Raw genomic sequence first — 27720 nt, 5'->3', positions numbered from 1 at the left:
AAATAGAACAAAATGTTGCCATGATCTCAAAGGGTTAACAAATGAGATAAAACATGTTTGTCTTTAAGAGCCTCATTTTTTAAAAGGAAACGAATTTGCACGGAAATGAAGCAGATTCTTGCAGAGCAAGGCAGTGTATTTTATCCGATTCTACAGTGTTCCCATTGCCCCCCTACCGTTCAAGTACTCCCCATCTAGCTTATGATTTTACGCTGACTAAAGCAGATGGGAATTCTGGTGTGTCATATTGTTGTGACTTGCCTTGCAAGTTGGTGGATTTCGACAGCCTTTGAAATATGTCAATGGGTTAAACTGAAGCCGCTGAAGGATTTTTGTTCCCTTAAGTATTTATCCATTAGTGGCAAGCAATATGTCTGCCACCAAGTCCGTCCCATGCAGCAACCTAACCCTAACCCTTTTGTTGTCCTAACCTCACTTGTCTTCTCTCAAGGTCCTGGCAACAATTAATGAAATGTCAAACGTGTGAAAAAAAAAGAAAAAAAAAAGTGTTTCAGGCCAAAAGTGCCCATCCTTTGTCGTCTTTGAAATTTGGCTTTTATAGAATGCATTGAAAAATTAAGTCATTGAAAGAAATTGTAGGCTTCCACAGCTATCAAAACCTTCAAACTAGACAGAACATATAAATAAAAAGGAATGATATCTTAAGGCTCTTGATTATTAAGTTAATAAATCAAATATACACAATGATTAATAAAACAAATTTACATATCTACATGTTCTAAATTGACATAAATTCTTCATATTGGCAGCAACTGCTGACATTGAACCCTGACCCCCCCCCCCCCCCCCCCCCCCCCAAAAAAAATAAAAATAAATAATAAAGTTGATCTTTTTTCTCATTTGACAGTTGCTGAAGTCTAAAGCTGAAAAGGCACTTTCTCCAAACAGAACTAGAAAGAACTCAAACACATTCTAAAAATAATTAGCTCTAGCGTTGAACACGTCGGGTAGTTTTAGTCATTGTACAACAATTACACCAGGAGCCCTTTCCATGTGTCCACTAAATAAAAAAAAAATAAAAAAATGAAGAGAAATGAAATGCAGAGGAGGACACTTTTGCAACTAGTTCTACAGTGAAATGTATACCAGCGCCTTGTGTTTCCAGCCAACCAAAGCAACTGTCACTGCCAGTGTAAGCCAGCTTGTCAAAACTTAAATTAACACGGGGAATATCTGAAAATACTGTGGGGTCACGACTGACACGACAGTATGCTAACTACACATGCCAAAGCTCCCCCGTTTCACCCACCACCGGGGTGTGAAGGCATAAGGCTTGGTTGCACAGCAACACAGCTGTCTGCTATACAATGTAGTCCATCCTGTTTATGCTGTTTGCTGTCTCCAAGTCTCTGTTGTCCTGTTTATTAGTCCAATTAGGGTGTTTGGACGTGGAGTTGGGATTGGAGATGGGCGTCTTCTCGTCCCTCTCCACCAGTGTGTATGCTGGCTGTTTGGCGAAGCGGCCCTTCTGTAAGTGCCTCTCCTTGTCGTCCTCATCCCCCTCGGGATGATTTGTCCTTATTTTGGCAATGATGGAGTTCTTGTTTTCGTAGTCTTTGATGGCCACCGTGAGGCCCACGTGCTTCTCTATAGGGTTTTTGATCTGGTTGAGCTGCTCCCGCACGTTGTTGGTCGTGTTGTCTTCGGAGCCGGTGGCCGACGTCCCGTTGTGGTTGCTCTGTTTTCGCCGGCGGCGCATGCACCACAGAAAAATGGAGACCAGCACGAGGACCCAGATGACGATGAAGATGGAGCTGAGGAGGGGCACTAGGTAGTCTGACGCAAGAAAAGAAGACGTACACAGATTATAGGAGGTGCAACAAATGTAAAAAGTGAAAATAATTAATTGTCAGCCAAACAATACTCATAAAAAGGTAGTATTAAATCACTATGTCAAGCTTGCTAAATTATTAGCATGCTTTTGCCAGTGCAACCTGACCTCTGAGCCCTGGACAAGGCAGGAGGCTGCTTCTATTTGGCCGTGGCGGCAGTCTGCTGTCACCGTATTGATGAATGGCGGACACATGCGGGAGTCTTACTAGAAGTCCAGCCAGTCGCAGTACGAGCCAATCTAAGGCCAGGTAGCCAAGCAGCTCTGCTTTTTCCATTCTGGCTAGAGTCTTTTTAGCTCCATTACAACAGACATGACATGGCAGACTTGGGCGGCCCGAATCATGCCGGAGATATATTTTTCACACATGAAAGTCCTTCTTCAGTGCTCCACATTGCTGTCACATTCAAGGCTTGGCTCTATCTAATCTGATCTTCTCAAAAAAGCAGAATCCTCCCACCCACTGTGTGCAAGTCTGGGAAACTTCACAGGCAACGAACAAAAGTCTGAAAGCAGTTCATACCAGTTTTGCTGGAGCTTGGCACACGCACTTCTACGATGGCGGCGATGATGGTGTTGTTCCCGTTGCGTTTGCTAACCAGGTCGATTATCCTGTCTGTGATCTCTTTAATGGGGCTCCGGTCCAAACAATGATCCTCCGTAGACTAGAAGGGCCAAGAAGAAAGTGAGTTTTGAAATCTGTTGGTTTAAGTTCTCTATCTTGTCTGCCATTAATCGTGTTTACTTGCCGTCTACTGATGACAGAAAACAACAAAGCCTAAATCCACCACATATCCCATTAAAGCATGTCTTAATGCTGCTAAGAGTGCATGCTGCAGGCTATAAATCAAAGGGGATTTGTTTTTAGTATGCGTGAATAGAGGCAGACAAACATATGGCAGACTGGGAGTGGGAGGTACTTACGATGCAGACGTGGATTTCGTTGCTGGCTGAGAATGAGGGGTCACAGGTTATGGACACAGAATGCTCTGAGGAGAAATTCTTCACTACGTACAAGCGCCTCAGCTGCTTACACACATCCTCCACAGTCAAGCTCTGGACACGAAAGAAGAAATGAAGCAAATGTTAACGCACATGGAAAAATAGACGACAATCAAGAAGAAAAAGGAAGAGCTAGGTCTGCATTTTGGCAGGAGGTTCAACATGGTTGGGATCCACCTCATTTAGATTAAAGACCACAGGCTCATACGCTTGTCACAATCTGCTGTCATGCTTGTTAAGCAACTGGCGAGTGATGATCCTATGTGGTGACAGAGTCGCCAGTGGTCCTGTTTAGCTCAAATCCATATGATCCTAAAATTAATCTTGCAGTGCGGTCAGGTTAAGAGGGGATTGGCGTGGAGTTGTGAATGCCTGATTCACAGGAACACAAAACTTGGATGCAGTCAACAACAAAAAAAGGGAGAGAAAAAAAACTGAAATATCCCCACATTTTTTCCCTCCTGGAACACATTTAAATACATGACTGAATTGTTCAGAGGTCTTAAGACTAGAAATCCTTTTGCCCAGGAGGGATGGTTGAGCACTTCTGAAAACCTGATCTTTCACAGTTCTCTGCTCCCATTCATTTAAGAGTGGTGGTGGGGGAGAGGCATGAAAAATGACCCCAGAACCTTTTAATTCAATCTCTCCCTCCCTGGTGCCTAGGTAACTCACTTGAGGCATGGTCTCCTTGTTGAAGGTGAAGGTGATGTTGGCGCAGCTGTTGTCCTGGTAACTGGAGCTGGGGTGGCATTTGGTGGGACGAGGGGGAGGGTTGGAGCGCCAGCACTCTCCGAGACCGAGGCAGGGCTTCACAAAGCAGTGGCCCTCCCTGATGGGGATGCAGCTCTGGCCTGAAGGACACCCACCTCGACCTTTGGCACCCAGGTGGCATGATGTAGGGCCACACCACATCTGGAGAGAAAAGCATGACAGGGCAAACAACGTTAACTAATGTCAGACTTTTCTTTAAAGTATTAAAGTAAAATAGAAATATTAGGACTAGAGCTGAAAAAGGTCTGTTAGTTCAATATGTTGGTTTTGGGCTGGGTATTGAATCTCTGGTGTTCAGACTCTAAACAGACTACAAAAATGTAATCATGGCATCAGTTCTCCCAGTCAAGGATAATAGTGACTCTGTAAAGATTAATTTCTCACTATTGCATGTCAAGGGATATGCTTCCGTCATCCATGTAAAATCACATGAGCTCCTGTCAGCAAAACCCGAATATAATCGCGTTCCCATATCAGACTATGTTTAACATGGTAGCCAGTGCCTTACAGCCCTAGATCATTTTCACCCCATGATGCATTTTCTCCCCGAGGGGAGCCGCATCAGTGAGGTGCCATTGTTCATCTGGTGGTTAGACGGGCATGATAATGATAGCAATACTCCAGGCCTCTACTGTATATCACCCAATCTTCACCAAGTGTGACTTTGGGAGATTCTGCGCGGTCATCTGACACCCATTTCCCACAGTGCCATTGTGTTTCTTTTCAAAACAAACTGAATCATCTCTGTATAGAATTTGACACTCCCGAGCCAACTCCTCCCTGTGAGTGTTGTTGTGGCCCGACATGGCCCTACCTGAGATCTCTGAAGATCGTGAGGTCTGAGGTGCAACTGCCTACACACCCTTTGAGTCTAGGAGTATTTATCGCACGGTTCTCCACAGCAATCCTCCCATTAGGGAACCACAACATTGTGTTTTACAACTGTACAAAATACTTCACTTTTCTGACTTCTACGTTTAATGGATAAGGTGTGTTTAGACAAACCTTTGTGCACACAACTTTCCCATTCAAACAGTGGCAGGTGTTGCAGTCTTCGTCCCATTTGAGTCCATCAGGGGTGACGTGTCCATTAACAGAGCATGGTTTCCTTGTCACTGTGATAAACACAACCATAGTATTAGAAATATATATCAGAAAAGGTGTGCTTGCAATGTGGATTTGTCCTTCATCATCTTGTGAAGACTTTTACCTTCTTGACAGTGGGGTCCAGTCCTGTCTGGTGGACACAGGCAGCGATATCCGTTGATCTCATCCACACAGGATGAGCCAAATACACACGGAGAGGACTGGCACTCATTAATATCTGTCACAAAGGAGAAGAGCGAGAGGTAAGACACGGTTCCCTTTTTGGAATAGAGAGCACAGCCAGACAGCACACAAATATTGGGTTAAGCAGTCGGCACACAAATCTAATTCCTAGGCTAAATTCACTGCGGGTCATGTGTCATTTGAACAGTACATACACGGCAGTTAACAAAAAACAAGCAAACATGCTTTAAATCAGTCCTGGACGTTTTTGCCCCATGCAGCTTTATTAAAAAGCAGCATCATTAGCAGGTATGCTGGAGCTAAAGGCTGGACTTAGCAGAACAAAGGGTTTGCAATGGGAAAGAATGTGGCCATCTGAAAGCCTTTAAGAGGGAAAACAATCTGTGTAATCAGTGTCAGAGAGCATTGCTGATTAGCTGTTGGCCTGCTAAGCCGGTTTCCCCCGGGGACAGCAGCAGGGCCCGGTGGAGTGACACCGAAATGGCTCGGCCTGGCCTGCAGCCCAATGCACAGATAATTGGCTGGCTAGACCCTCCATTTGGAGCGACTGTGATGGTCCCGCGGCCCGAGCCTGCTCTTACTTACGGCTCAAACAGGGATCAGGGAGGAGTGGGAGGCAGAATTAATACTCACTGATCCGACAGTCTGGACCTGCGAAGCCTGGGGCGCACTCGCAGCGGTACCAGTTATCCCCGTCCACGCAGGTTCCGCTGTTGTAGCTGCAGAAAAAAAAAAAAAAAAAAGGAGTGAGATGTCAGTTTGTATATCAGGATGCCCCAGGCTTGTTTCACAGACTGATCTCTTCATTTATATCAACGCATTTCAGGCTGGAATTTTCTCCCCAGTCATATATAACTTCTTATAGGCAATTAAGGCAATCAGACTTGTTCTCTTTATTTGACAAGTGTGCATGTGTTTGGGAGTGAGCTCCACTGGTATGTTGGTTAAATAACAGCGGTGCCAGAGTTGACAAAAGAGTGTTAGCTGAATGCATCCCAGGAATGACAGGAAAGGGTGTGCGCCTGGTTCTCAGCATTGATGTGGCAAAAGAGAAAACCTGCAGGTGAGAGTCTACGACACAGGAGGAGCACCCTGTTTACGTCTGTATAAATCTACAGGAAATGTTTGGGTTCGACTTACCATGGGTGGGGACTGCAGTCGTTGGTATCTGAGAGAGAGAGAGAGAAAAAAAAATAGAGAAAGGCAGGGAAAGAGAGACAGAAATTAGTGAGTGTGTTGTTGTTGTTTTTTCTCACGTGCGAAAGAGCACGTCTGAGCTTGTGTGTGCAAAGGCGTGTTGGGCCGGTCGGGCCTGGACTATGCACCGCCTGATTGCTCTGCCTTATTAACAACATAGAGCAAACAATCGAGTCGACTCTCACACTCAAGAATGAGTTCCAGCTTCCCCCCACAACCACCACCATCGCCACCGACAACACCTCCACACCCAGATTCCCATCCCGGCTGTTTCTCCCTCCCTTACAAAAATTGGGGAATTTCTGTTTTGGAGTACATGCGTACAAGGGCATGGATCCCAGGGATATGGAGGAGGGCTGTAGAACAAGCAGACATGTCACTGTTTGGACAGGAATGCAACAACGAGAGGGCAGAGACGGGTGTGTGTTGGACGAGGAGGAGGGGGAGAAACATCTGTCTCCACTTTCCTGAGCCCCTTTCTCCCCCCCTCCCCCTTTCTCCTCTCATGGCCAGCAGCAGCCAGGGAGAGAGGAAAAAGATAAAACAAAAAAAAGGTACAGATGGGATGGGAGAGTCAGACTTAATTAGATGCAGGACTAGGTAGCAGGAGGTTCATCATCATTTAATAGCAATAACTGTCCACCTTTATCCCATCCACAATTTAAGGAGCACTTACTCTGGGTGCACGTGGGACCCTCCCAGCCTTCCTTGCAGACGCAGGTAAACGACTCCCCCGTCACCACACAGGTACCGCCATTCTCACACGGGTTTGGCAGACAACTTGAGTTTTTGGCTGAGAGAGGAAAAAAAAAAAAAAAAGTTCTGTCAGTGAGTTTTTTCCACCAATTATAAAAGAAGATTATCAGTAAAATCTGTGCTCCTAAACCTTAAACAGTGACAGGAAACTGGTTGTTGGTTTGACTTTTTTCTGTCGGGTTTCCATTTTCTCTGAGGGAATCTGCATTCCACGCCTTTGAAGTGTATTGTCAGTGCAATCAGGCATTTTAAGCGGATATCTTTCGGCACTCACGGGAGACGGGAGAAATGGGCAAGCAGGGAGATGGGAGGAGAAGGAGCGCTGACAGAGTGAAGGGACAAAAACTGTTTGTGGACCTCGCAGATCTGACAGATCTGATTAATATCTGAGACGGAGCTCTCCCACAAAGCAATCCTCTGTGTGTGTGTGTGTGTGCGTGTGTGTGAGAGAGAATACGAAACATTGAACCAAACCGCAGTGACTCACCTATGTTACACGTCGTACCCTCCCACCCTGGGGAACACTTGCACTGGAACGTGTTGCCCTCGTCGTGGCAGGTGCCTCCGTTGTTACATGTGGCTTCATCGCACTGACTTTCGCCTGGAGGGAGCATTACAAATCTACACTCACATGACAATGCATAAACACACACACACTGCATAAAAGATTTGGGTAATTATGTACAGCCATAAGCACATACCATGAACCTGCACAGACAGACTACACGGGTGTGGAAAAAAAAGAAGGGTTCTTACGGGAGTGGCACGTCTTTCCCTTCCAGCCATTCTTGCATTCGCAAAAGAAATCAGTCACCAGGTCTCGACATGTTCCTCCATTATGACAGGGGTTGGTGCTGCAGTCGTCGATGTCTGGTGGAGACATCGGATGGTTGTGTGATTTATGGGCGGCATATCAAACACATCATCACCTTTTATGTTGAAACATGGGTTAAACTGTCCCACGAGGGAGGTGTGGGTGAGTTTTGAGGTCACAAGACGGGCAGTCGTACTCACTGATCTCGCAGTGGTCGCCCTCCCAACCGTCGCCACAGATGCACTGGTACACGCTGACTTTGTCGATGCAGGTGCCTCCATTGCGACATGGGTTACTCTCACAGTCATTGATGTCTGTTTTTTTTTTTTTTTTTTAAAGAAAAAGACAATACAAATGTGAGATTGAGAGTGTTTTTGCAGAGGCCAAACTGGTAAATCACAATCAGTATTCTATATTGTGTCTGTGTGTACATCAACAGTCTGATCTTACTCTCGTGGCAGTAGGTGCCTCTGAAGCCTTCCTGGCACTCGCAGCTGAACTGGCCTCCAGCCTGGCTCCGGCAGCGGCCGTGAGGTCCACACACATTCGACGAAATGTAGCGCTCTCCTCCCGGCGTGCTGTTGGACGCCACTGCGACTGTGCAGCTGTCAATCACTGCGAAGAGAATTCACAGTTAGAAAGTGAAACATTTGGCAAACCATGTTCAAACAAACACTCGCTCCAAATCATAAAAGTGATAAAGGAGGAATGGAATTTAATTTATCACTGATACTCAATGAGAGCAACGGTCTGCTAGTCTCTACAGGTGACAACGGCAACAAGTTGGTAAAAAAAAAAAAATCCCTGTCCCCTGAGAAAAAAAGTATTGGTGTAAGAATGTGAAAAAAATTAATGATAGGAGAAACAACGTTAAGCTGTTATGCTTTCATAAGCAATTCAGAGTGATCTTTTTCACTCTGCACTGAAATCCCTTCCTTTCCCCCTGTCTGATCAGGTTAGGGGAGCGCGGTGAAGTTTCTCCCCGTAATCACTTAATTCTTGCCAAGAGCAGAAAGAATCTCACCGTCTGGTATCTGACTTCGTGGTTGGTCCATTCACTTAATTACACACACACAGAAAAATGTGCACATTCGTTGAGGGGGAAGAAAGAAGAGGTAGCCCACCAAGTCATTACAGAGAACACACACAGTGCGATCAGCCTTTTGCCAGATTTTCAAGGAACTGCGAGGAGGGGAGAATCATTGGAAAAGCTTTGCTGAGGAGTTTGAGGGGGGGGATTCATCAAGGGAGCTACACTCAAAAAAAAAAGAAAATCTCTGCTCACCTTGGCCAAGAAACTTCAGCTCACAAAACTAAAATATAGGTATTGCCCTCATGGGAAAATGTGGGCAAAGTATTCAGGCAAATGGTGAAGACCTGGCCTTATTCAGCATTTTACTACAGCGCGCTGGGGCAGATCACCTTACAAAAAAACATTATGGTTATGGCAGGCAGCAGACGTACCTTTACACGTGGTGATGCGACAGTGGTCTTTGAGGTGAGAGCAGTTTTTGCCTTCGTAGTCCTCCGGGCAAGCGCAGAAGTAGTCTGTGGCCAGGTTGAAGCAGGGCGCTCCGTTCTGACACGGGTTGGGGGAGCAGTAATCGATATCCAGCTAGGGCAGAAATGTATTGAATAGAGAGAGTTGAGAACCTGATAGCCGACATGATTTCTGCTACACTGAGCAGAGCAAAAACCCGCAGCATCCTCCCTACAGGCCGTGCCAGGAAACAACACACACACACACACACACACACACACACACACACACACACACACACACACACACACACACACACACACACACAGAGAGAGAGAGAGCACTTGGAGGAAGGGGGGGAAAACAAGGCAGAGACCTAGGAGCCGTCCTCTGAGTCTGGGCTTCAGCACTGAGGAATGTATCCCGCTGTAGCCAGGAGCAGCTTCAACAAAGCACTCCCTTTTAAAATAAGAGGACTGTGGAACAACAGCCATTTAAGAGGGTGGGGCAGGAAAACTTTACAACAAACCCAAAGATACAGCAATGCTAGCAGAAAGGGAACCCGTGGGGGGGTGGGGGAGTTGAGTAGTGTGTCACCTGGCAGAGATTTCCTGAAAAGCCAGCCAGGCACAGGCACTGGAAGCCGTTCACCTCGTCCTGACAGCGGCCGCCGTTCAGGCAAGGCGCGCTCGCACACTCGTCGATGTCCCTCTCGCAGTGCTCGCCGGCGAAGCCAGGGGGGCACATGCAACGATAGCCGTTTACCAAGTCCTGAGAGACAAAAGGAACCAGGGTTAACCTCATGCTGTCACACATTTGATGAACTGTGTTGACAGGGTGGAGTCCAAACAATAACTGTCAAACCAGAGAACAACACGAAGAGCAAGGGAAAGAGAGGGGGGGGGGGCCGCGCCAACTTTGGAGGGACAGCGTCACAGCTCTGCAATAATTCAACACATTTTCCTGGCACGAGCTCAACACAATAATGTTTAGGGTAATTCAATCTAGTGTGGTCAAGGAACTTGTGTGTCCCTCCCTTAGAAACCCTTATGAACCCACTCCACTCAGATTTGATTTCAGAGAGGAATTCCACAACAATTCCACTGTCGTTTTGGAGAGAACAGTTTACAGCGGCTATTTATACAACCACGGTCGATGTCTCGGGCTTCGTCAAGAAAAGACAATAAAACACACAAACAAGCTGGCAAACAAAGCAGCCATGCCAGATAAAGCTAGATGGGTTTCTGACCCAACACGTACCTTGCAAGTTCCTCCATTCTGGCACTGGTCCTTGCAATCGTTTATATCTGCACGGGAAAACAAATATGAGGATTAGTTCTGAACAGCTTGACTGAATAGTCTTTAAAAACAAGTCTCTGCTTTATGTTTCCCATGCCAGAGGCCTTTAAAAGCCTTTGTCAGAGGTAATAGAGTTGGATAATGGGGGCTTCAGAATCAGTGCAACACAAGAGTATTGAGCAATCCTGTCGGCTGCCAATTGAAACTAGTCCTGGGATTCTCACCACAGTCACACACACAGGACAAATAATGATAGAGCAGATTTATTTACACGGCAGCAAAAGGCTGCACTTGTCCAACTGTTTGCTTTACGCATTCATATTACAGCTTTAAACCAGCCTGCACTGACTGAACGGAAATAAATAAAAGGAAGCAGGAGCAGGACAGGTGTCCCGCTCCGCAGCTGCAGCTGACAGCCTTCAACTCACTGGTGTCGCAGTTCTGCCCCGTCCAACCGGGGACACACTCGCAGAAGTATCCACCAATCAGGTTGCGGCATGAGTTGGCATTGACGCAAGGCTTGCTTTCGCATTCGTTGGCATCTAGAGAGGGGGAGAAAGGGTTAGTTGCATTTGCATGTGCAGTTGACAGGTATCACATGGTGGAAAGAGGAAATGAGGCTGTGTGGCTCACCTATCAGACACGTCTTCCCCGTCCACTGTGAGGGACAGTGACATTTGAAACCGTTAACCAGATCCTGGCAGGTTCCTCCGTGATTGCAGGGGGTTGGAGAGCAGTCGTCTACATCTGAGCAGAAGAAGTCAATTCTGGTTATTCAAAATGATCCTCTCTATGAGGGCACTGACATTCAATGTGTGCAGGTAGAGTGCAGTCTTACTGATGATGCAGGAGGGGCCGCTCCAGCCCGGCGCACACTGACATTCGTAGCCTTGGCTGGTTTCCGAACAGCTCCCTCCATTGGAGCATGGATTGGACAGGCAGGCATGTTCCGCTAGAAAGAGACGGAATGTTCTTGGGTACTCGTTTCGTCAATATGGACTGCATTTGCCCCATTATTCAAAAGAAAAACAAATCAGATGCAAAAATGCATTTCGGATTCCGACTCTTGTTCCTGCAAAACCGCACCCCTCTGCCCGGGACCTCTGTCAGCAGATCATACCCAGAGTTCGGCTTCCCTCACCCGTCACCTGCTCCTCTCCTCCTCCCTACCCCAAAAAGCCCGCTCAAAATCCCCCCATCTCACTCTCATTACCCGCCTGGCAGACCACACCACCAGGAAATCATCTTTCATGCTAAGTTGACCTGACCAACGCACCGTGACTTCCCTCTGACTCCCCGCCATTCTTCTTCGGAGAGGCGGCAAAAGATGAGAGACTACTCGGAGGGCGAGCGGGAGAGAGGGGAGGGGGTCTCTGCCCGGGAGTTTCTCCTTTATGGACGAGTTAAGGATGAGTGGGTCTCAAATGAATCAAAAATGAATGATTCACTCTGGGAATAACTAGCTGGTTGGAGGTGATCAGTATGCCGTGGGGAGAGGATGCAGCGCTGCACCCTGGGGCCTCTGTTACAATAGCCTGACGTATCCCCCGATCTGAAGACCTCCTGTTACGAAGGGCACGGTTTCCTGACATCTCTGCAGTTAAGCTGTCAGCACCCCGCGAGGCTCAGATTTAATGAGGAAAAACCATCATCTCCATGGTAAGTGTTTGCAGCAGCTGAACCTTAGCACCACACCCATCTGTCTCGAGTGCACGAGGAGCGGAGGGATGACCGGCCCCTGAAGATCAAACCGGTGGATTACCTGACTTGGGGGCCACTCATGCTGGAGTGGAAACAAGATTATTGCCGAGTTACCACCTCCTTTGATTACAAACTCAAGGCACCTCTGACCTTTTGTCTGTAAGCTCAGGAAGCCCAGCACCTACCCACTTATTATAACTCTAAGCATGAGTTTGGGACCCCATGAGAATAAACTAAAAAAGAGAAGTTCTGGCAATCTAGGAGCCTCTATTTTGTTTGCCAACAAAATGTTAAAAATAAGATTTAACCAGAGCAATATGACTTGCTTCAGGAAACGACAATGTAGAAGCCTTAAAGGGACAGTCAGGTGATTCAGCATAGCACAAAGAACGGTCGAAGCAGCAGAGGACAACATATTCTGATTCTCAGTCCCCGTTATTAGTTACGCTCATTTCTCATAATGCAACTTGAGATTTTTTTTTTTAATTTAAATTAAAAGAAATTTTCTCAGACTTTAGAAAGCTGACCACAGGGCTACAGAAGACGTTAAACTATTTTCACAAGCTGACAAGCACTCACGACAATTAAACTGCATTTGTAAAATAATAACTTGGCAAGAAAAAGAAAGAAATTTAACTTAAATTAATTTAGCATAAAATCACAGACACTCACCTCTCTCACAGTTTGCTCCTGAGTAGCCCTCAGCGCAGGTACACTGGTACTTGTCAGGTCCTGTGTTGATACACGTCCCTCCATTCAGGCATGGCTGGTGAGTTCCACAGTAGTTCAGATCTGCAAAAGGAGCAGTTTCACACAGCTTTAGCTTGTTTTGTCACAACACGGTCGCTCATATAATGACTGCAACTGAAACAAGAGATAAGAATTAACCTTTATCGCAAAGATGGCCGCCCCAGTTGGTGTCGCACAGGCACTGCCAGGGCTCTACACAGGTGCCATGAACACAGCCAGGGTGGGGGATGCACTTGTCACAGTACTGGCCCTGCCAGCCATACAGACACCTGCAAGACACACAGAGAGCCATGCCGTCAGCCTCAGAAGTGGGACATTAAAATAAAGATCAGCCCAAATACAACACACACACACACACACACACACACACACACACACACACACACACACACACACACACACACACACACACACACACACACACACACACACACACACACACACACACACACACACACACACACGCCACAGCAATACATGCAGAACATTCAGGGAAACATTCACAACCAGGTCAGATAATCCCTGCGGTATCTAAAAAATGCTAATATCTTGATCTTCTGTTTATTCCAAATTCCTTCACAAGCAATAATCTGAATTTAATGAACTAAACATTAGCATATGCAGCAAGGAGTTGCACAAATGAAACAAACAAAGAGCCACTATTCTTGCCCTCACAAACAACTGGGCTGCGTCTTAAAAGACCACAAATGAATCTTAAGCAGCAGGGTGTTTATGCAACAGCTTTTAAACAAGGGAAACAGAGGAGTAATTTAGCATTTTACCAAACAAAAAAGAAAAAAAAATAACACTAAATTACAGCTCCGACGGGACCTGTTGCACAGCTAACATTTGCATGCGGCCAGACGCTCCCTTTTACAACTCTGCCTGTGGCTTGGCAGCCCCCTTGCATAGAGGAGCGTTCGGCTGTTACACTGCTGCTCATCCTGGTTCCCATGAGTCAGGAGTCAGGCTTGTGCCCCGAGGCCAAGGAGGGGAACTCAGCTGGCTGACCGCTGAAATGTCCAGGTCCACAATTACACCGATAATGCCGACCTTCACTTCCCGGGCTTCATAATTAAGACGGCAATCCAGCCGGACTGATAAGGCTCTTTAAAAAGTGGCGCGGTGACGATACAGTTGCTGCTGTGGAGCCTACGACAGGAAACAAGTGTCCCTCTGGGGGAGCGGCGCGCTGATTAGCCCCAAGAAACGGACGGACTGTAAAAATAAACGCGTGGTTAAGTAAACCTCGGTCTGTGATTAAAGAGGCTATTCTTAAAAGTGTGCTAATCCTCTCCATGAGAAGTGGAGCAGGATTCCCCAGCAGGATCCCAAATCATTTACAGTTATTACACAGCCAAATTACTGGGGAATGTGACATAACACAAAGATTTTAGCCCTGGACATGAAAACGGACCTCTTTCCAGAATCTATGTGTTGTGGCTGTGCAGCTAATGCTTTTCAAACCATTTTTCTACTAATCTTGGTCCACAGGTGCACGGTTCTTACTCTATTAGAAACAATGAAAGCTGCGGGTAGCGCTAAAAACTCCAGACTAAAAGAAAATCCCACAGAGCATCATAAGCGGTGGCAATGTTGCTATGTACGGCTGTTGTTTAGCTCAGTGATGGGAACCTGCTCACTGACTACAACAGTAGTAGAGCTTGCTTGGAGAGTTTGTTGGCAGAGTGCATATAAACAGAGTTAAACCCAGCTCTTTAAATATGGCCACACCTGTGCAGAGACTAAAGCAATTCAAGCTCTTGTTCTGCCAGTGGCCACACAAGCACTTACAAGAAACCTGATGAAGTCAAACGCTTGGGAAAAACAACAACACAGCTGTAGAATATGAGCAAACCTGATCGTCCCTGTGCTTGATTTATGGCCAAATCGGACAACTAAGAAAGCAACTAACGCCTGAGCTGTGGGAAAAGCCGGGCAGAGCAGGGGCCTCCTCCAGGATGAGGATGAGATACAGCGGTTACTGCACACAATGCCCCGGCTCTGATATCCATCTGTGCCTGGCTTTTCCTCTGGCTGTGTGCATAAACAGCATTAGGAAGCCATTAGCTACACAAACAATACACTTTAAGGCTCATCCTAACGTTACGTACGATTAGACTGATAACGCTTGCCTCATTAGAGGGGAAACACATTTCCAACATGGGAGTCTTGGCAGTGGAGCCTCTCCCTTTTCTCAGACTGGCAGCTCCGGTCCAAAGCTCCATGAGAGATTTACAAGCAGCTCAGCCTGCATCTCTGCTAAAGCCCTGGTGCTGATGTCTGATACCATCTCTTGGCCAGAGAACCGGGCACATACAGGGAAAAGAGCCACGCCACGACAGAACTGGTGCTTGGACACAATCCCTACGTATCGGACTGATCCACACCACAGGCCTCTGGCACCATACTCCATAGTGAGTAAAAGCACTTGAGCAAACCAACTTTGACAGTTTACAATCTAAAAATGCAGTAACATCATTATAAATCATGAAGACACTTACTTGCATCCACCTGGCTCCTTACACGATCCATGTTCGGTGCTGCAGCCTTGTCGGCATATAGCTGGAGGACGAAGAATAATTATCACTGCTCGGTAACTACATTCAAACTTGGCGCCATTTCTTTCAGCACGTTTTAATGATAGCAATAAATTATGTAATTACTACCCTCTATGACATTTCAGGCTGCAAGAACTAAGACTGCTGTCAACAAACAACCAATGTAAAACAATTAATAAGAAATTGACTACTGCTGAATTCCTGGGAACTCAAGTTTTATTCCTGGTCATACAGGCAATGAAAAGATTTATCTGAATGGAAAAGAAAAGGGAAAAATGCTGCGAGAGTTCAGAAACAAAGCCTTCCATTCAATTCAAGCCACGCAACAGACAGCGTATCAGCATGAATCACCGATTACAGTCTGGCTGCTAGTTTTAGAAGTCTCATTCATAGTCATAAATACTAATCTGTCTCGAGCTGCTGTTTTGCTCAGCGTTTCCAATCTGAAGTGATGTCACATATGACTGCATGCTGCCATTTCAGCAGGGCTTACCTGTGTTGCAGTCAGGTGCGGACCAGCCTTCCAGACAGGTCTTGTTTCCATTGTAGTCGCATGTGTAATGCCCAAAGAACTCGTCCCTGGGCCGACAAAACTTGTTGCAGCCGAAGCCGTAATAGTGCTCATCACAGCTGACCCGGATCTGGTAGTCAAACTGGGCCACGGGGCCGTTGTGAGTCAGCTTCTGCCACTGCGGGCTGGGGTTAATCATGCCGGAGTGAGAAGCTTTCTCTATCAACCTCCCATCTGCACCTAAAACATACATTTTGACATGATCAACATAACAAAGTGCATGCTTTTCCTCCACTGTGTTAGTGTTCATTCAATGTTTTCGCCAGGGGAGAGAATAGTGGAGCACAGCATTGTACATTACACATTTGGGAGTTGCGATGTTTGCCGCAATCACACAGTGGGAACCCAAAAATGCCCCAAAAATTCAGACACAAATTGCAGAAGATCTGTTAGATAGCAGATTATATGTAATTAAAGCAACTAGAGAGGAAGAAAAGTACAAGGAGGAAATGCAGAAAAAAGGAAAAGGCTGCCTGTAATGAGCACTCTTGACTGCTTTTTTCTCTCACGCTCACTCTCCAACTCTCGCTGGTTGGTTTCTGATTCTCAGGTTTACAGCTTGAGGATATTACTGGTCTCAGATGCTGCCCTCTGCATCTGCTCAGGCGAGGACGGAACCGCAGCCGCCATAAATTACAGCGCGAGGACACCGATGCCATAGTCACTGCTGGGAAGCCTGCCAGTGTGCCATCAGCACTTTTTTTTTCCCAACATACATTCTTGTCCTAACAGCAGTCAAAAAGATCTTGAGTCAACTCTTTTTCGCACACTTACAAATCTCTTGTCTACACTTCAGAATGGGGAGCAAAGGCACAGCTGAGGTTGTGATTGTGCAATACTAAAAGGAGACTTAAAAAACACACAGACCAGAAACAGACTTCTTCAAACATGAAGAGGTCACGGCTCTGTCAAACGGGCAAGGACTGACTGACCTGGGAGCCAAGGGCTGTAATGAGCCACACACACACACACACACACACACACACACACACACACACACACACACACACACACACACACACACACACACACCAGCCTCCAGACACTACACTGCACACATGCACACATTCGCACCACTCATTCACTCGCACATGAAACACTCAATATCTAAATCTTCCACCTGGGAGAGAATGAAAAATATGTCAAAGCAGCTATTTACTGCAGTCACATGAGCAGAGGTGGCTGACCGCTGGGTGAATCGCTTCTCTGTGGAGTATGATGCAACGCAATGAAGCGAGGTACGACCTGCTGTCATTTATTTACTGTGCGTGGTGTGTATAGGATGGGGGGGGGGGGGGGCACAGGCCATACTGAAATCACAGTGCCCGGTAACATTTCGCAGTGGTCTGGAATCCAGAGCTCAGCTGTGTGGCATTTCTCTACCAACTGCTGACCTGCAGTGTCAGGAGTAGCACATCCTTACTACCTGCTGCCTGGCTCGGAGCTGAACATAAATCAAACACATTTTGTAAAGCTTAGAGAGGTCATGCTCAAGCCTCAAATTCATTTTGTATTGAGAAAATCTACATTTTCAAACTGTAAAAAGGGGACTACTTTTCTCAAACACTGGATATACACACTCAAAGAAAAGTGGTCTGGAAAAAATAAATAAAAAAATCAAGCTTTTAATTGTGATTAGGAACCAGTTGGCATCTAAGCACCGGTCAGGATAGTCACAGCTGTGAAGCTATCAGAGCAGTGAGCTAGCCTGGTGGAGCTCAGAGGGGCTTAACCAGCATTGACTGTGTACATTCAGGGGGCTTTTCACACCAATGCCCTAATAGCTCTCTGGGGAGCGGCAAATACAGCAGAAAAGACCGAAACCTTGTTGACCTTGAACGGACCTGCATAAACAAGCATGGCATAGGGCCCTCCCCCAGCTGGAATCACCATGCTGTCGCCAATATGACCGCCAACCAGCAGGAATCCCAGCATAGGTGACGAAAGAAACCGAACCCCCAGCAACCAGCATGTTAACAACGCTGTCTTCCCACGTTCACAGGAGGGGGGGGGGGGGGGGGGGGGGACACAGACACCCAAAGGTCTTCCGCTCTGAGCTTAGTCTGCAGCAGCCCACCTGTGCCAGAGGTAACTGTAACCTGCGGGACCACACAGCTCAGAGGCCTTGGCCCCCCCGTCATTGTGACTGCAGGCTGGGTGCAGTGCCGGGCGGCCGGATGAACTCTGGGTTTCACGCTTCAATGGCGGTGAGACAGACCCCGACCCCGGCTGGCAGCACCTGCCATCAGTCATCGGCTAAATGAAAACATTTTCATTGGGGGGGGGGGGGGGGGGGGGGGGCAGCGCGGTACTCCTCCCCTCTTCTCCTCTACCTCTCCACTCTTCCCTCACTCTGTCTGCACTCCCCCCTCCGTCTGCCCTGTCCCCACTTCTTCTTCTTCTTCTTCCCCCCTCGCTTCCCTGTCCTGCTCTCCCGCCTTACAGGCACCTGTCAACACACTGTCTTAACACAGACACAGACACACACACCCAGTGGACCATGTGGAAGAGGGCAGGGGGTTCAGGAAGAATAAACTTCCTTTTCTGACCTTCAACACGACTCCTCCCAGACGTTGCCTTGAGGGAGGAAGAGGGGGAGAGGGGAGGGGGGGGGGCACAGAAAAGAGAGAAGAAGGCAAGATGGAGATGCCAGACAAGGACAAAATACTCACCGCTGGTTTCGTTGTTTGAGTCCAAGGCTTCCACTATCAAAGTGTAGGACCTCTGAGGAAGACAAGAGGAGATACAAGGAGGGTTAGCCAAGAGCAGGATCACCAAGCAATAACTGTATCATAAAACATTACTATTCGATGATAAATATTTCATAAATCTTATTGTGCAGAAAACCACAGAACAGTTAACAGCCTATACCAACTGGAACCAGATTCCCACACGATTCCCCTTCAACATAAATCACATTTCAGGTAGTCATTATGGTCTGGTTTTAATTAGATAAAGGGATGATTTCCTTTATAAACATATTGTTTAATACTTAAAAGGCAAAAGGAGAAATAAATTCACAACATTCAGGTTTCCCACAACCTCACCAGCCAATGAATTTTCATCTCCCTCTCGTTAAGAAACAGCGGGACCTAGGACAGAAGCTTTTAACTTATAACAATGGTCCTGTTGATCTGATTAAGAGAGGATAAGCTTGCGGCGGTGCAGAGGTCTCTGCATCTCAACGATTAGTGGCAGTGGTCTGGCCTAGCTGGACACCCACCCAGCAGGAGGGTGACTGATGCACCAAAAACAAGCCAGAAATAGCAGCGCTGCACTGGACTAATGACTGGAAGAAAAATAAAACAAATGGCACGTAGAAAAGGCTGCTTCAACCTGCAATGCCACAAAAAAACAGTTTTTCACATATTTTTTAATGCGGAGCTGAGAGAAGCCAGTGGATGAGAAAGCACTTGTTCAGTTCTACTTTGCAATGTATATGGGATTTTCTATGTTATGCTAATTTATAAACCCCAAGTGCCATGTGCTATGAATGGTAAATAATCAAAACAAAGGGCTTAAGGATGCCTTATAGGCAAAGTCAAGACATGTACAAAAATACAGAAAAGTGCATGTGTCGGATGGCGAGGCAGAAAGGCAGAGAAAGAGAAAGAGAAAGAGAAGAGAGAGAGAGAGAGAGAGAGAGAGAGAGAGAGAGAGAGAGAGAGAGAGACTGAATGAGCGCTACATTCTGGAGGGCCTGTTTAGATTTCAGCACTCCCAAAATCGCTTTGTCTGATTCAGGGTCGGTAGCGCTCACACCGATATCAGCTTACGCGCTCGCGCTGCCCTGTGCCACAGTCGTGAGGGAGCGAACAATGCGTCTGCAAGCGCGCATGACAGGGTCAGAGAGAAAGTATGCGATTGTGAGAAAGTGCAATTCACTCACAGTGCTCAATCAGCCACTAGAAAAAAACCGCCTACTTGTTATATTCGCTCACATGCTTGCCCCTAGCAGCAGCGTAGAGGCATTTCAGAAATTCTGCATTGCCACTGCGGCCCTCTTTGCTGCGATGACTTCATGGTAAACAAACCTCGCTCGAAGGAAACCCCTGTTCACTTTCCACTGAAAGAGAACGAGGTGTGACTCACTCCTGGACCACTTCTCATCGCCTTACCTTTTTTTTTTTTTTGCCAGCCATTCAACTTTCCATCTTTCCAGGAGACATTTGTCTCATCCCGTGCCAGAGTTTCACTGAAATCAGGGCAGCTGTTATTTGAAAGACAGTTCCCATCAGCAACGCAGTCTTTACAGTTTATCCTGACTCACAACTGGCTGCAATCACTTGACACAGAGCTGGACTGAGTGAGTGAGTCAGCGGTAATGTGACTCCTACTCACCTACCATCACAACCCAACCTACAACTAGTTATATTAACACCAATGAAAAGAGACCTCTGGCTTTGTTGTTCACCTCAGCCTGCGCAATTGCACTTGAATGCATCACTACCGGATCTGCACACCCACCTGCGTGTCTTCATAATAATTTTGAAACATTTGTGGGTTGGGGCAAATCTATTCAAGAGAGCCACCCAAAACAAATCCCACGTATATGACACAGCACAGTGGGCGTGGTGGTGAGCTCATCCTAAAAACGGGAACTCGGGTGGCAACATCCCTGAACACACGCAGAATGTTAATATTAGTCATTATTGCGACATTAAAATCGATGTAGTGACTAAAATGATGATCAGGAGAAGTTGAATAGAATTTGTATTCTACTACATTTAAGTGCCTTCAGTGACCTCCCAAACAATCTGAGCAGTTTTGAAGAGCACACTATCAGTTTACATGCAGTTACGTTAGGAGCAACTGAGGAGAAAAGGCATAAAGCTTAACGGTCTGCAACAACGGAACACACCCAGATCTTCCACGATTTGTCCTTTCCTCAACATGGAAGCTACTGATCACGTATTAGCACCACATAAACATGATTAAGGCCCACACACTAAAACATAAAAAACATAGTAGCCTTAGACAATAACTACCATTCAATCTACTGTTCACATCAAGTTAACTACATCTGATGATCCACAGGCTTCGTGTTTTCCAACATTAATGTCATCGCGGCTTGATCTAACAAGTAGCCTCCCCATTATTAGGATGTTTAGTTCCAGACCAAATAACTGCTTCCAGAAAGTGAGATACTGCCCGAGTCCTCATTCAATAACACTCCATAACTCTTTGGCGGTTATCAGCTTGGAACCGTCTGCCACTGCCAGGTTCACTTTTTCCCAAGCTCCCAGCTGACTCACAACTTCTCTTTGAACTAGAGAGCGCACGCACACACACACACACACACACACACACACACACACACACACACACACACACACACACACACACACACACACACACACACACACACACACACACACACACACACACACACACACACACACACACACACACGTCCAATAAGTGTGGCCATATGTCTTCTTATCTTTCCTGGCCAAGCAGACACTGTCCAACAGACAAGTAACATATGCGATAAAGATCATTCCAGTTTCAATCACAATAACTTGCCAAAGAACACTACTGAATCCTCTCAGTAGGGGAATTTTCCCAATACTAACGCACACGCACACGCACACACACACACACACACACACACACACACACACACACACACACACACACACACACACACACACACACACACATCCTGCCCTCAGCTGAAAATGGAGCCATCTGATGTACCATTACAAGGCAAGTGAGGCATGTCTCACGAAATAACAGGCGAAAGCCAAAGGTCCAAATGTGGGCAAGGCACGACAGATTAGACTGGTCTGGGCCTACACTCACTCAGCACACAGGAAATGTAAACAGTTCAGTCAAAAGGGATGTTGACCTTCTGTATCAGTTTCCCTGAGTCAATCACTTCAATAGTATCAAACTGAGATCTAACCAATGATTGGGACTGCTAGGTAGCACACCCCTGTTTGCCATAAAACCCAGGCTTGGTCATAAAAAGACAACTCTCATAATCACCATCAAAGCCACTGGCTCCACTGATGGACTGGGAGGGAGGGAAGGAATGCATTGTTTGGCAAGACATTTCCATCACAACAAAGTGTTGGAAAAAGACTGTACAATCAACAGACTATTAAATAGAAGTACGTCAGCCCAGGGACACGATAGAACCTCACCCTGACGAAAGAATCTCACCATTTGCCAACTAAAACTACAGACATGGCAGGATCACTCGGAAGGCAAAAGAGACCAAAACATGAAAGTCCTATCAAGCATTTAACTAAACATGCAGCCAGTCATTGGTCTTTTGCAAGGGTCACTATTACCATTGAGGGAAACAAAAACGGGGCACGGGTGATTCCAAATTAAATTGCCTATGCACGTCACGATTTCCATACAGCTTGCAACAACTGTGTTACGCAGAAAAGCTTCAGGCTTCAAGAAGCCGTTATGCAACGTCACACTGACACAACACGGCAAGTACACCGACGGGGTGAGGAAGGGAGGGGGGAAAAAAAAGAAAGAACACATTTCTTTTCCCTCTTTTACTTGAGTAATTTGCACTTAACTGCCACATCAGAACACACTATATAAAGCAAACATGTCATTACCCCCACAGCTGCCGGCAGCGCTTACCCTCAAGGCTGAGCTGAGTTTTGTTTGCGACTCACCTGATGTCAGGTCTCAATACCGCTCCGGCTCGTCAACAAGTCGATCACAGCGATGCCTACCTACACGTCTCAGGTCTGTGAGAACACTCCAGTCTTGTTTTTAGTTAAAGATGGAGGATGATTACGCTATTAAAACATGAGCATAATTAAAATATGACCCGTGCAGATTTATGGGATGCCGGATCAACTAGGACTTGAGATGCAAGACAAGAGATTACTCAAGAAAGAAACAGTTGGTAAGTGAGCAGACAAGCGCTCATAAAAGTGCAATCTAACCTCTGAAGGATTTACCCAATCCAATAAAGAAGGGTCCTCTCTTTCCTTGTGAAGGTGCAACATTGGGCAAATATGCTGAGGTAGCCACAGAGGCAACTTCACCACTGCTGAGTCTACTACAACTGCTTCCTGTTGCTTGCCCTGCGCTGGCATTACAGCTGCAGTGCTTCTATTATGCTCTGTAATCCTCACTGTAGTCACTGAGGGCACACCATTGTCCCTGCTTGATACACTGTGTGGGCCCTCACTTCTCTGTGGAATAAAAGCACGAAGCAAACATTGGCGAATCCATACAGGGCTCTAAAGCCGACGACGTGCTAATGTAAAGATGTTCAGCCGACGGCATTGGGATGGATGCCTGGCTGTTGCCCTACCTGATCTGAGCACATGTGTGTAGCCTCATTAAGTGCAGCAGTTACTGTGGGTGGCAAGGTTAAAGCGATGAAATGCCTGGGGTCCAACCGAGCGTGACTTAAACAAAGCCCTTGGGCTGGACAAGAGGCCAACTTCATACAGCTCACAAGAGAGGATGAAGGGGGGTAAAAAAAAAAAACCTTCATGAACTCAGAGTACCCAACAACCCAAATGCACCACACTGCCATCTGTCCACAACAGCCAATCAACTGATGAAAAGGACAAAGAGTGATATCATACCTAACCTGACAATTGTTAATGTGCACTGAAGTAAAGCACTTGAAGCGAAGGATGAGAGAATCTAACGAGAGGCTCCAAACTCCTGTTTTCTACATTAGAGTTGTATTCACTTTATTCCTCTTGAAGTGAAATGTCTTAATTGATACATTGACAACACAGTGCATCATTTTCTACAAATGTCTTTGGATATAAAACCCCCTCTCTCCGACAACAGCATCCTCCATAGACACAGGGCATGTAGGCCAGCCATTTAGCACACATTTCATCATATGTCAGAAAAGAAATGAGTCCTAAAACTTGAAATGGCACCAGGTTTCATTTCAATGTCAACAAGTGCTGTTTTCAAGTAGGAAGGGTTTTCAACCAGAAAGATGAATCTAATCTGGCTCAGAGCGTTCATGCCAAGTTAGTGCTGCCATGGCGTGAACATAAACAGAAACCTTTGTCTTTAAAAAAAAAAGAAAAAAAAAAAAGGTGTGAGGCGCCAGCGTCTAAGTGGAGAGCAAATAAAAAATACTGACCATATCAAATTGCACACTGCCCTGCTGAGAACATTGTTTTTACTGGCTATCAGATCATAGCGAGAACACGCATCTAAATGATCTGCCCCACAGGTAACACTCATAACAACGAACGACTTAAAAAGCAATCACATGATGGTCCAGGTCTTTCACGTATTCGGTCAATTTGAGGCCCATCGCAGCCTGAAATTACAACAAGAACTTCCATCCAGATTGAGGTAAAAATAGGCCTTGATGTAATTGGACACACACATACCAGCGGACTGTGTGCCCCCCCCCCATCGGTGGAGGAGTTTGCGGGCCAAGCTGTGGGGCCAGTCAGTCTGTGCACAGTCCTTTTTTTTTTCACTACATCGAAAGTTGCTCCAGCATGGCAAATCATCTCTCTCACAGACCTACGACTCTCCCACGGCCCGTCAGGCCCATTTATTTACTCTGTGAAGAAGAGCTGACACTTAAGGAAAGCAGAAAGTGAGGTTTCACTCTGGAGTTACTGAACTGTGCAACATGAGCCAGAAGAAGAAGAAGAAGAAGAAGAAGAAGAAGAAGAAGAAGAAGAAGAAGAGGAGGAAATCTGTGGAGAACGCAGCTCGCCCACCTTTTGATTTGTTGAATCAAACCAGACAAGGGAAAACTGTTTACGAGGAGCATTGTCAAAAGTAATGTCCAACCGATTTATGGTGCAGGGAATACGCTTAGATGAATCTCTCTTTTGAAATAGGCTATTGTTATTAGTATTGATGGACGTCTAGTAGTATTTAACTGGAGGACATAATTTACCCACTGCATTGTGAAAACTGAGGTTTTTTATATTGATCTAACGTACAACGCCGTTTTAACACCTTAAATACTATTTAGATAAACACGGACAGGTCTAGGTATAATGGAGAAAAATACCTGCACCTGGTTAATTGGCGCAAATAATGAGTAGACCAGGGGGTCCTTCCTCAAAAGGATAATTCACAAAAGATCCACTTTTCGTGGCGTGAGAATGACTGACGGACAGTAATTGCACATAACTGCCCTGCAAACAAACGAGAGAAAGAAGACAGATTTTCTTTTTGTTTTTATAGGTCTCCAACTCACCGGCCAGGCAAAACTGAAGGCCAAAACTATCCTGGATTTGTCATTCCTGACAGAGCTCTTGAAAAGAAAGGTATTTCCTCCGAGGACTGGCGTAGATCCCATTCCGAAGCTGCAGGGCCCCGCGGCAGAAACCCTCGACTGGTATTCCTTCAGGCAAACTTTGAAAAACGTATCGCACTCGTCCCGCGTGCATTTTCTATCCGCCGTGTTCCGCGAGCCGTCACAACACATGCCGTTCAGCAGCTCTCCGTTCACATTGTGCATCGACAAGATTTGCAACTCGAATTGTCCCGATCCCTCTGACACCTGTTGAGGACAGAAGAGTGAATGCAATGGAACACTTTGACCTCGATATAAATACATATTTAAAACAAACAGTTGGAATACTAAACGGAGCTGTTCTGCCGTAGGTTGATCACACATGGATCGCACTTTGCAGCAGGCTAACTGGACACACTTTTGCATGGTGACATATAATGTTAGCATAGCCCGTGCACGTAAAAAAAGGCGACACATGCAATCAAAGCGCATCCAAACAGATGAACTGAGTGACCTCTTCCCGCTGTCGTCCCCCCGTCCCCCCCCCCAAAGTAGTCCACGTACCTTCGCCAGAAAGCAGAGTAAAAAGGCAGCAACGACTGAGCCCCGTCTCAGAATCATGCCTCCGGACTGCTGTTGCCACTCGTTCGTTACTGGTCGTCTGGCCGACACACGGCACCAGAGCTCTCCTCTGGTTTAAACATGCACGAGTGGGGGAAACAACACTTTGATCAGCGGAGCACAGGTTCCCGAGTCATAGACGACCTCTTTCTAGTATGTCCCTCAAACTGTGCGAGCGTCTGCTCTTCTTCGTTGTCCGACAGTTTCCCACTTGTTTGAAGAAAGTTTACAGAGTGACCACGCGGCAGCCGAGCCCACTGACTGACTGACTGACTGACTGCTGGCCTGAGCTGGAGGTGGATACACAAGTTCAGCGGGGAGGGAGTGTCTGCGGAGCCCTGCAGACTCCATATTCATGAGCGGGGCACAGTGAGCCCGCCCCTCTTTCGTTATGAGGATAGTCGTGCACTCACAACATCGACCGTAGGAACTCTTTGGCAGAGATGTGGTGGAAAGTAAAATTGGACTATAAAATATGACTTGCAGTCATATTGATGATAATAAGTCATCACGACCACAAACCTCAACATAAATGAATTAGATTATGAGAAAAGCATCAATTTACCTCTAAAAATACATTATCTCTCTACATCCCGCAAGGGTTGCCTGCTATACTCACCACAATTTATGCTATTGTTTTACCTCATTAAGATTTATGTCAGTTTTAAAAGATGGGTAGAACGAGTTTAACTCTCCTCTACAGTTGTGTTATTAGGCAACATGGTAAATCACAGGGACCGCAAAATGAGTGTGCAGCGCAGCAAGGCCAGTGGGCCAGTGAGTCAAGGGTATTTGGTTAAATGCATGGTATGTCAGACATCTTTCCTCATGCAATAAAAGCCTTGAATAAAGAGCACCATATTCCATTACAAAAAAATGCTTAATATCTGCACATTTTCTGGATATTTTTCTATTTCAAACATAAATTACTAACATTTTAGGAATATGAATAAACTCTGAATGTAAACGTGAATAACATGCTGTCATCAGGAGTGCACACAACAGTGCCCCAGAGTGGCAGACCTGCAGGTTTTATGCCTGCCAGGGGAATGTCACACATTTTAAATTACTTGCAATCTAAGGCCGTTTCAAACCATCAGCCTGTAGTTTACAGCCAAACTTAATGCCAGGGCGGATATTAGTCTGAATGAAACCCCCGCTGACCAGATTCGTAGCTTAAACTGAGAGAAACATACGCTTACAGACTGCTGAAAGATATTATTTCCCGGGTATCCTTTTGGAGTCAAAGGGCAATTGCGGCCGGGTGTACCTCTGCAAGAAGGTAATCTGTGAACTGGATCAGTGACTACACACACACGCACACATTCATATGAGAGGATGGGAACCCCCTCTGCCCCTGTGGTTAGTGATTTGTGTGGACCAATTACACAGGTCATGCAATGGGTCACAATCAAGGAAACACAGTTGGGAACTGTGGCATTGCATAGAGAAAACCGTATCAATCAGTAACTATGTAATGTTTCGCCACCACACTTTATAGCTCTTTATGAGGGTGTCACGCATCTCTCCTGTATGCGTTTGGACCCGATAAGCAGAAAGGTGTGGCATTTTTCCTCTCTGTTTTTGTTAGAAACTGTACAAGTAACCAAGGTCTAGTTCACTGTTTTCACCGAAGTAGCAAAGCACATAGCTTATCTTATCTTTAGTTTAGATGCCTCAGCAAGATGTGTATGGTAGCTTCTGCAGGAATAGCCCCGGATGTTCTTAGGCACTTGTCTTGTAATACCTTGTTTTGTAGTAGTAGTAGTAGTAGTAGGTGTAAAATGTATTTATATTCAGAGGTAAGCCTCTAAGTGTTATTTCCACCATCT

The 27720-nt window shown here is 46.2% G+C and overlaps 1 protein-coding gene across 2 annotated transcripts; it reads right to left on the bottom strand.

The window, feature by feature from the left end:
* Window positions 1–816: 816 nt before the first annotated feature.
* Window positions 817–26140, bottom strand: jag1b (jagged canonical Notch ligand 1b). Of its 2 annotated transcripts, none has more exons than XM_068724938.1 (26): window positions 25832–26140; window positions 25229–25534; window positions 18720–18771; window positions 15970–16227; window positions 15420–15480; window positions 13054–13184; window positions 12838–12957; window positions 11303–11416; window positions 11098–11211; window positions 10893–11006; window positions 10426–10472; window positions 9763–9936; window positions 9150–9300; window positions 8136–8300; window positions 7886–7999; window positions 7628–7741; window positions 7359–7472; window positions 6792–6908; window positions 6059–6086; window positions 5552–5637; window positions 4839–4952; window positions 4634–4743; window positions 3530–3769; window positions 2777–2908; window positions 2376–2517; window positions 817–1797 (listed from the first exon to the last, which is right to left on the bottom strand). In XM_068724938.1, the coding sequence occupies exons 1-26, from the start codon at window positions 25886–25888 to the stop codon at window positions 1322–1324; spliced, it is 3651 nt and encodes a 1216-aa protein (XP_068581039.1). In that variant the 5' UTR covers window positions 25889–26140; the 3' UTR covers window positions 817–1321. The 2 variants fall into 2 exon arrangements, with proteins under 2 accessions (XP_068581039.1, XP_068581040.1); XM_068724939.1 differs by having other exon boundaries at window positions 15970–16221.
* Window positions 26141–27720: the final 1580 nt, after the last annotated feature.

The sequence above is a fragment of the Cebidichthys violaceus genome, unplaced genomic scaffold (genome assembly GCF_023349555.1).
Source record: "Cebidichthys violaceus isolate CVI_PGR_0920_01 unplaced genomic scaffold, fCebVio1.0.p SCAF_10, whole genome shotgun sequence".
Classification (NCBI taxonomy): domain Eukaryota; kingdom Metazoa; phylum Chordata; class Actinopteri; order Perciformes; family Stichaeidae; genus Cebidichthys; species Cebidichthys violaceus.
The sequence above is the reverse complement of the archived record's forward strand: the minus strand, read 5'-3'. Positions and strand labels throughout refer to the sequence as shown.

Excerpts from the sequence above, each read along its gene's own strand:
- jag1b (XM_068724938.1), bottom strand. The coding sequence starts at position 25,888 with ATGATTCTGAGACGGGGCTCAGTCGTTGCTGCCTTTTTACTCTGCTTT. Across the intron at positions 13,185-15,419 it reads AAGGAGCCAGGTGGATGCAA|GTGTCTGTATGGCTGGCAGG; the intron begins GTAAGTGTCTTC and ends TGTGTCTTGCAG. Across the intron at positions 7,742-7,885 it reads GGGCGACCACTGCGAGATCA|ACATCGACGACTGCAGCACC; the intron begins GTGAGTACGACT and ends TGTCTCCACCAG.